Raw genomic sequence first — 9923 nt, forward strand, 5'->3', positions numbered from 1 at the left:
ACTTACGTGCACTATTAATGCTCCAAGTGGTTTGGTCGAGAGCTCGTTTTGCGTTTTGTGCTGAAACTGGTGGGACTCGAGTACGGTATATTATCATATGAAAAAGTTTTATTTTGTGTACCACTTACGCGCACTATTAATGCTCCAAGTGGTTTGGTCGAGAGCTCGTTTTGCGTTTTGTGCTAAAACTGGTGGGACTCAAGTACGGTATATTATCATATGAAAAATTTTATTTTGTGTACCACTTACGTGCACTATTAATGCTCCAAGTGGTTTGGTCGAGAGCTCGTTTTGCGTTTTGTGCTGAAACTGGTGGGACTCGAGTACGGTATATTATCATATGAAAAATTTTATTTTGTGTATTATGCAATTGACATAGTTGCAGGAAGCTCTTTTTATCTCATATATTTGTGGACCTAAATTTCAAATTTGTGTGGACCCACAAGAAGTATAAGATTGAGTCCACGGAATAAAACTACTGTATAACTTGTATGATCCAACACACAAAATAAAACTTCTCATTATCATATCATGAATTTGGTATCCCTGCGATTCATTCTTCGTGTTGGATTTGCTTCTCAAACTTCAAGCAATCTCAAAGGAAGCTATCCCTGTTCAATCTCTACCCGTGGACGCAGAAGGCTCAGTGCAATTACTTTCTCCTTAGCTGCTCCAAAGGTAACATTGCTAGTAATATACAAAGATTCTGAGTTTTGTTTTGCAAACTTACGGTAATTTGGTGTTTTTGGTAAAAGTAGGCAGGTGAAGAGCTTTTAGTAGTAGTAGGGGGCGGAGCAGCTGGAATTTACGGTGCTATAAGGGCCAAGACTCTCGCTCCTCATCTTAAAGTTGTTGTTTTTGAAAAAGCCAAACCTTTATCAAAGGTTAGTTCTTTAAAGAAGGTATATCTAGACCATTTGGCATAGTTCATGGACAAATTTGACACTTTTCCCTTTGGAAACATCGCGAATTCTTGTGATTTCTTTTGTCAATAAGGGCAGACTCGGACCAATTTTTTAACGGTATGAGCATAATTGATCCCAACTAATAACAGAAGGCAAACCTAGACCATTTCGCATAGCTTAGCGACAAATTTGACCCTTTGCCCTTAAATGTATTGCAGCGATTATATAGCCGACTAAAGGGGAATGATTGTATGGAGGGTGGATATAGCCAACCCTTGCTTTGTTTGAGATTGAAGCATAGTTGTTGTTTTAAGAACTTTGAGAAATGTTGTATTATTTCTCTTTTGCTCATAATTCTTGAGGATTTAAATTGTGTTTGTAATGAGGAAAATGTGGTCTTTTGTTTTGGTAGGTTAAAATCTCTGGAGGGGGTCGTTGTAATGTGACTAATGGGCATTGTCCTGACAATAAGGTAAAGTTTTCTTTTTCAATTTAAGAATGTAATCTCCCTAGTATGTACAATTGGTGCCCGAAGCTTAAAGTTCTTGGAGTATGGCACTTGTGGAAGAGTGACTATTGCTTAACGGTAATTTTCGCCCCTTGATGGTTGGGGAATTCAATGTACCTAATAATTATTGTTCCTAAGATTGTATACCTTAAGGATTTGAAGATAAATGCATTTTAGCCTATGCTTTTTGCACATGACACATTGAAGTATGAATAGGTAATTCAGTTTGAATAAATACTTACTATTTTCTATTTGAAGTCTGAACTCCCTTTACCCAGATTTTGCACTCGCCTATTCTCATTGAGTAGGATGTTTGTCAGTTGCTCATTAGAATTATAAAATCAACTAAAATTAGCAAGACTCTAAGAGTGTGTGTGTTCTTTTCTTTTCTAAAATGTGCTGATAGTCGAGTCTCATTTTCAACTTCAGATATAGCAGCATATAAGTCAAGCTCAATCAAAACCAACCTCGTTTGCAGATTTTGGCAGAAAACTATCCAAGGGGTCATAAGGAATTCCGAGGCTCCTTTTTCCATATTCATGGTCCAATGGATACAATGTCCTGGTTCACAGATCATGGCGTGGCATTGAAAGTAATCTCCAAAACTACCCTTTTTATGTTTCTTTTCTTCTTATGATGCTAAGTAATTCTGCTGATTTGCCTCAGATTGAGGAAGACGGAAGGGTCTTCCCCACCAGTGATAATTCATCTACTATAATTGATTGCCTCATGTCCGAGGCAAAGAGGAGCGGAGGTAGATAAACTATCCCATCACGATTTTTTTTATCCTTTCAGAATTATTTGGGAGCATGTATGGTTGGATAAGCTTTTACTATTATTCACATTACTCGTTGTATATTCCTATCCTTGAAGTTCTCCAAGGGCATGGGTGCCTACATCCATTATCTAAAGTGTCTGATTGAGTAGCTTTGGACTTTCAACTCTTGTAATGTCACACTTCCCTAAAAGCAAAACGTTTTCTTTTAGCTCACGTGTATATCTGCATCTCTCTCTATCTCTCCCCACATGTACGCACTGTCACATGCTAATATGGTGTTACTCGTGTACTTGAAACCAAGTATTTTCCAAGAACATCTTGGATTTGAGACATGGGATCATTTATTTTCTTTGTTGTGGTAGAACATGGGAGGCAGAGTGGCAGCTTAAACAAATTGGAACAGGGAAATATGAACCTCATCTCTATTCACACTGCAAAAATATTAACCCAACACTATCCTCTTTGTAATCAATCTGCCTATAGCATCCATTGTCAACATGTTTATGAAATTGCTTCTGGGTTTAAACTACTGTATACCAAGGTTAGAAGTTAAAAAATCATCAAGTTAATGCCTATGTTAAGACTACCTGCACCTGGTATGTACTTATAGTATGTTTACCTTCTTTGTTTTGAAGTTTACTCAATTATCCTTTATTTATTTATTCCGTTTCAGTCACCAGTTTGAGATGGAAAAGTTCTGTCTAAACGGTAAAATAGTTCGAGATATTATCCTGCATTTTCTGTGCAATTTCTATGCAATATACCTTGTACTTGAGATTTTCTATGTAGTCTTGTTGCAGACAGGAAAAGTTGTTACTGGTGCATCTTCCACTGCTGATGGCAAGTTTGCAGTCAAGCTTGAGAAACGTAGCCTTGATTATGTGGAGCACGTTGAAGCTGATTATCTACTAATTGCTAGTGGGAGTAGTAAGCAGGTCAGTTTGGTTATGAGTTAGCAGCATTTTTGCATCCATTCCTTCACTTAATTTCCATCTTTTCCTGTTCAGGGTTACAATCTTGCCACTCAACTTGGTCATTCTATTGTGCAACCTGTTCCAAGCCTGTTCACTTTCAAGATTGATGACTCAAAGTTAGCAGAATTGTCTGGTGTAGGTTTCTCTACCATTTGCAGCCAATTGAGTGAATTCAGTCTTTGAGGTGTTTGCCTGCTACTCCTTATGTTTTATATCACATGAATGAAGATATAGCTAGTTGTTTATCGTCAATAATTCCTTCTTTCCTGAATTAAGGATATACTTAGGGAGATGCTTTATATGTCTCATAAGTGTTTTTTTTTAATAAATATTTTTGATTCAGATCCTGTTCGTTTTTTAATATAACCTGATTAATATTGGTATTAAGGATGACATAGGGCTGATCAACTATCAACTATCTGCAATGTGATTTTATTATCTCCTCTTTCTGGCATTTAATATGTCTTAGGATGCAGCTAGTGTCTTCGACTTCTATAGATGCTACCTTGCCTGCTTCAAATTTCTAATGTTCTATAAGTAACCAAGCTAACTCTTCCCTGAAATAAGTGCTAATTGCTCTAAGAACATGACAGTCTTATGTCCCCTGTAAAATGTACATTCACCTTTATGACATTTTAGATGATGCTTTGGCATTCTTTATCACAGGACATTGTCTACTGATTGTACTTTTTTGTCTAATGACATAGTGATCTCTGCTTTCTTCCTTAACAAAATTTTTCATTTAAATTATGAAGATTTTGTGGTTCACTTTTTTGTGTTTGAAAGTGAACAATATATTTTAATGTGTTTCAGACATCATTGCACTTCTGTGTTGATTCTTAAAATTGTTGTGACATACTTATTACACTTTTGAGTACATGAAAATATTCTTGCCTTTGCCTAACAATCTTTTTGCTTGTCACCCATAGGTTGCATTTCCAAAAGTTAAAGCAAAATTACACTTGGAAGGCATCCTGAAGAATATACCACAGCTTACTCAGGTATGCATTTCAGATTGATGACATTTATTGGATAGAATTTTGGTACTGCAGAACAATAATCCTATCTTTTAGCTAGGGCCCATGCTAGTGACACATTGGGGACTCAGTGGGCCTGTGGTTCTTAGGCTATCTGCTTGGGGTGCACGTTATCTATCCAGTTCAGACTATAAGGGTAAAACATGTCTTCCTTTTTCTGTTTTTGTCGTTTTCTCTTCACCACAATCTTATCTCTTGCTAAATTTAGTTGCAAAAACATCCAGGTACGCTTTGTGTGGATTTTACTCCTGATCTCCATATTGAAGATCTAAAGTCCGCACTCATTTGTCACAAGAGTCAGTTTTTGGTAATACATTCTGTGACCTGCTTTGAGGTTTATGACCTTTTCATTATCTTGTTTGATTGTCCATATAGACCAGCTTTGTCAAAGACGGGAAACATATGGAAGAGATAAAAGCTACAGAAACTAATACTTATAATTATATTAAATCTTTGATTTATATATTGAGCAGCTTTATATACATGGATCCTTCATTTGGTTTGAAGTACCTGTGATGCGAGCGGGTATGGGTTCTTTGGGATAGATTAAAAAAAGCAACAAAAAAAAAAGTTGTATATTTCTCCACTTGGTACTTATACACACCCATATAAGATACAATCCATGGTCCATATAAGGTAGTCGTGCTTAAGCTTCTGAAGCAATTGATCGATCTTATCAAAAGAAAAAAGGTTCTGAAACTATTGATTGTTCTCTTATGTAAATAAGCTCTCATCATGACACCATAGCATATGATTGTATTGAATCTTACTTCACCACTTTCCTTATTGTTCTCTTCAATGCAGAGGCAGAAGGTGCTGAATTCTTATCCTTCCGAATTTGCGCTTGTGAAAAGATTTTGGAAGTATATATTAGATCGTGAGGTAAAAATGTCCACTTCAGTTGCAAGGATGTCTCTTGGCTTCTGCATCTGGATAAATTCTCAGAATGTTTGACGTCCACTTTTATTTTGTTATTTTTTCTTGATTAATGCAGGGCATATGCGGAGACATGCTGTGGTCTTCCATTTCCAATAATATGTTATTCTCTGTCGCTTCTTTGTTAAAAGATTGTGCATTTAGCGTGAAGGGAAAGGTATTATGGCTCCTTCCCATTTCTCAGTCATTTCTGCTTTTGACATCATTACTCTGACTGAAAAGAAACTTTCTGTTGCATCCTTGTTGGGGTAACGAAGGGCCAATTTAAGGATGAGTTTGTCACAGCTGGAGGTGTTCCACTTTCAGAGGTGCTCCCTTTTCTTTTCTTCCCATCTTATATGCTTCTCAATGCTGAGACCCTCTCAATTTTGCTAAGTTAATTTCTGAGAGTTGCAATCATTCTATTTCTTCAAGCAGATCTACCTTGATACAATGGGGAGCAGGATCCATTCGCATCTCTACTTTGCTGGAGAGGTTTGTCTAACTTAATACCTGCAGTTTACTTCTCTTCCTTCAGGTGCAAATGTAGGACACAGGTTACAGCTTTCCATATGTATTTATGATTCTTTGAAAATCTTGTAGGTACTCAATGTTGATGGTATTACTGGTGGCTTCAATTTTCAGGTAATGCAAGCATGATCTGAATCCACAGGGTAGTATTAATGGGAAAATTGCATCATGTTCTTTTTATTGTATACTTGATATATATGCATATATCTTTATGTCTGATGGTATACTATAAAAAGAGAAGAGTGACCTCTTTTTGTTTTGTAGAGAATTTGTTCAGCCAAATCTTTAGCTTATAATCATATTACTATTTGGTGCATCATTTGTCCGAAGATCATCAATGTATGTAAGTAGAAAATAAAATTGGAATCAAATGGATCCAAATGAATCGAAATAAATATCGAAGGTTCATATAGCCGAATGACTAGCTTGAGATTGAGGCATATTGGTTGTTGTATCAGTTCCACCACATGCACCAATAGGTCGACGTTTATTTTCTGCAAAAAAGTCACTGATTTTGATATTTGATGTTACATTACGTTATTTATGGAGTACTGATTACTCCTATACTATATTGCCCTTTTCTAAGATTTTACATTGAATTCTTTTGCAATTTCATTATCAAGTTTGATATATTGCTTCTATATTATAAATGTACTTTATGATGTACTACCTATTATGTTAGATGTAAACGCCTAGTTCAAACGGGATTATCTTTAATTTTGAGGGAACTGGCGTACTTGAAGCTGGTGGAGAGCAAGGAAGAGGATGAGAAGAGGACGAATAGGGATGGTACAAGAGGGCTAAGAAGGAGGCGAAGTTAGCGATTACGGTGGCTAAGACTGCAGCATTTGGACGTTTGTATGAAGAACTTAGCGACAAAGATGGGGATAAGAAGCTATACATGCTAGACAAGGTGAGAGGAAGGAAGGCCCGTGACCTGGACCAAGTGAAGTGCATCAAAGATGAGGAAGACAGAGTATTGATGGAAGATGCACATATTAGACGTAATTGACATATATACTTTCATAAACTCCTAAATAAAGAGGAGGACATGGATATTGTGTTGGGTGATTTGGAGCACTCTGAGAGCCATCGAGATTTTGGTTTTTGTGGGCGTATTAAAATTGGGGAGGTTGAGAGAGCTATGCGTAAGATGAGCAGGGGAAGAGCGCCCGAGCTAGATGAAATTCCGGTAAAATTTTGGAAGAGTGTGGGCAGAGCAGACTTGGAATGACTCACTAGGTTGTTTAACACATCTTTAGGAGGAAGAAGATGCCTGAGGAATGAAGGTAGAGTACGATGATTCCAGTGTACAAAAATAAGGATGATATTCAAAATTACAACAATTTTTTTTGATAAGTTAGGATTTTATTAAAAAGTACCAAGATGGTACAAAATTGCAACTATAGAGGTATCAAGCTGTTGAGCTACACTACAAAAGTTTGGGAGAGGGTAGTGGAAGCGAGGGTGAGGAGTGTGTCTATTTTCGAAACCCAATTTGGATTCATGTCGGGACATTCGACTACGGAAGCTATTCACCTTTGTAAGGAGGTTGGTGGAGCAGCATAGGGAGAGTAAGATGGACTTACATATGTTGTTCATTGATGTAGAGAAAGCATGCGACAAAATACCGAGAGAGGTTTTATAGAGATGTTTGTAGGCTAGGGGTGTTCTTGTTGCTTACACTAGAGTGATGAAGGACATGTATGATGGAGCTAAAATATGTGAGAACTGTGTATGTGTATGTGTGTGGGGGGGGGGGAGGGGGATTCGGACCACTTTTCAGTTGTGATGGGGTTGCCCCACGGGTCAACTCTTAGCCCATTTTTATCTGCCTTGGTGTTGGACACACTGACGCGCCACATTCAAGGGGAGGTGCAATGTTGTATGTTATTTGCAGATGATATTATATTGATTGACGAGACGCTAGGCGGTGTTAGCACGAGATTGGAGGTTTGAAGAGTCTAAAGGTTTTAAGTTGAGTATGACCAAGATTGAGAACTTGCAGTACAAGTTCAGTGATGGGACCTATAGAAGACGTGGACGTGAGGCTTGATACACAAGTCTATCCCTAAGGGAGATAGTGTCAAGTACCATGGATCTATTATCCAAGGAAATAAAGATATTGATGAGGATGTTGCACGTAGTATTGGAGGCGCGTGGGTGAAATAGAGATTCACATCCGGTGTTCTATGTGATAAGAATGTGTCACCTAAATTTAAGGGTAAGTTTTACAGATTGGTTATTAGGCCGACCATGTTATATGGAGCAGAGTATTGGCTAGTCAAGAACTCTCATGTCTAGAAGATTGATAAGATTAGGATGTTGAGATGGATGTGCGGGCATACTAAGATTGATAAGATTAAGAATGTAGATATTCAGGACATGGTAGGAGTAGCCTCGGTGGAGGACAAGATGCGGGAAGCGAGGTTTAGATGGTTTGTGCATGTGAAGAGGAGAAGCACAGATGCCTCAGCGAGGAGGTGTGAGAGGTTGACTTTGGTGGGTCTGAAGAGAGGTACATGTAGGCCAAAGAAGTACTAAAGAAAGGTAATTAGGCAGGATTTGACGTTGCTTCAGTTTATTGAGGACATGACCCTTGATAGGAAGGTGTGGATGTCGAGAATTAAGGTAGAAGGTTAGTGGATAGTCGAAACTGTTTCTTCCCGATACTAGTAGTATTAGTAGTTAATCTTGTATTTTGTTATTGTTAGATTTCTATTATTACATGTTGTGTCTTTCTTTTCTTCTTATCTTGTTGTTGTTACTGCGTGTTGCTACGGTTTTATTTCCATCTTTCCATGAGCCGGGGATCTATAGGAATCAACCTCTCTACCCTCAAGGTAGTGGTAAAGTCTGCGTACACACTACCCACCCCAGACCCCACATGTGGGATTATATTGGGTTTGTTGTTGTTTATGAGGATTCTTTTAAGCCTCCATGAAGTTAAAAGTGTATGTAACCATGGAGTTGTGACTGACACGCTGGCAAATGTGAAACCAGACACCGCCAAATTTGACATCACGATTCTTAACCATGATCTGCTGTCTGGCTCCTAATACGCGTCTGAACTAAACCTACTTTACCTATGTGTCTTAACTAAACCTATTTTACCTATTAGCGGTCTTAACTAAACCTACTTTACCTATGTGTCTTGTTTCCTGTGTTTTTTCCTCCCTTTTCTTCCTTTTAATTTTTATTTGGGGTGGGACAGGAGAAGAGGAGGAGGGGGTGTATGAACAACATTCCTATATCAGCAGGCTACTTTCTTCACTGATTGTTTAGTGCTCTGTCAATTCTGCAGAATGCTTGGACAGGGGGATATATTGCAGGTACAAGTATTGGTAACCTTGCTGGAGATAGATGCTATATGACAGAGTAAACTGGTAAGTTATGCAGTAATTTGGAGATATTGAAGAGCCTGATAAGTTATGCAGTAATTTGGAGATATTGAAGAGCCTGATAAAATTTTGAAATTAGTGATCCCTGGTTATGCCACCTTTTTTCTTTCAAAAGAAAAAGCAAGTGTATCGAAAGACTTCTGTGTAAGTTTTTAAAGTTGTGTTCTATACCGCAGTTATGCACAAAGCCTTTATGGAGCTAACAAATGTTCAAGAAGTCACTGAATCAGCTCAGACAGTGAATCTCTTTCGAGTGTGGTAAAAGTGAACGGGGAGAGAGGAAGCTGAACAAGAATTGTTTGTTACTGATAGCTGGAGCTCCCGTCTTACATCAATGGCTATCTATAGAACAAGTTAGGGACGAACTGGCTAAGCTAACATGTATATTGAAGAGGGGGAGAAAGGTAATATGAGTACTGGATGAATTGTATCACTAGTTTGGTGCAGCCTACTGATCAAATTACTCTGTTTACATTTCCATCATGGTGGCTGAATTGATTGCCACAATTAGAACATCGAGTTCAAATGTCAAGGGGTCTCTGCTATTCCGTTTGGTTTTATCAACTCTTATAACTTATGCGAAAAGCTAAAACAGGAACAGAAATAATATAATCCAGCTTTGTGTGTGCGTTCCCGTGTGTGTTTTAAAAAACTTGGCATACTGCTGAAATTAGTCCATACATTTCTATCATTTGGCGGACAGTAACGTGCAAGTTGTGAGATGATATTTGAATTGCATGGTTAACAAATCGTACGACAAATTGTGTCAAAAGGGGGTACAAAGATGTGGATATTTATGATTGTTTTCATCGGAAACTTACATTTTATACATAGAACCAGCCAACCAAAGGAATCCTAAGTTTAAACTACAAGG

At 37.9% G+C, this 9923-nt stretch overlaps 1 protein-coding gene across 1 annotated transcript; it reads left to right on the top strand.

Annotated features, from left to right (window-relative positions):
• The first annotated feature begins 500 nt into the window (after positions 1-500).
• On the top strand, positions 501-9678 carry LOC104212879 (uncharacterized). The gene is made up of 17 exons (XM_009762243.2): positions 501-678; positions 759-884; positions 1318-1377; positions 1892-2005; positions 2080-2167; positions 2981-3126; positions 3199-3300; positions 4095-4166; positions 4239-4338; positions 4427-4509; positions 5007-5084; positions 5197-5295; positions 5396-5446; positions 5556-5612; positions 5721-5762; positions 8953-9034; positions 9226-9678. The coding sequence occupies exons 1-16, from the start codon at positions 532-534 to the stop codon at positions 9028-9030; spliced, it is 1443 nt and encodes a 480-aa protein (XP_009760545.1). The 5' UTR covers positions 501-531; the 3' UTR covers positions 9031-9034; positions 9226-9678.
• The last annotated feature ends 245 nt before the right edge of the window (positions 9679-9923 follow it).

Source organism: Nicotiana sylvestris, chromosome 2 (genome assembly GCF_000393655.2).
Source record: "Nicotiana sylvestris chromosome 2, ASM39365v2, whole genome shotgun sequence".
Taxonomy (NCBI): Eukaryota; Viridiplantae; Streptophyta; class Magnoliopsida; order Solanales; family Solanaceae; genus Nicotiana; species Nicotiana sylvestris.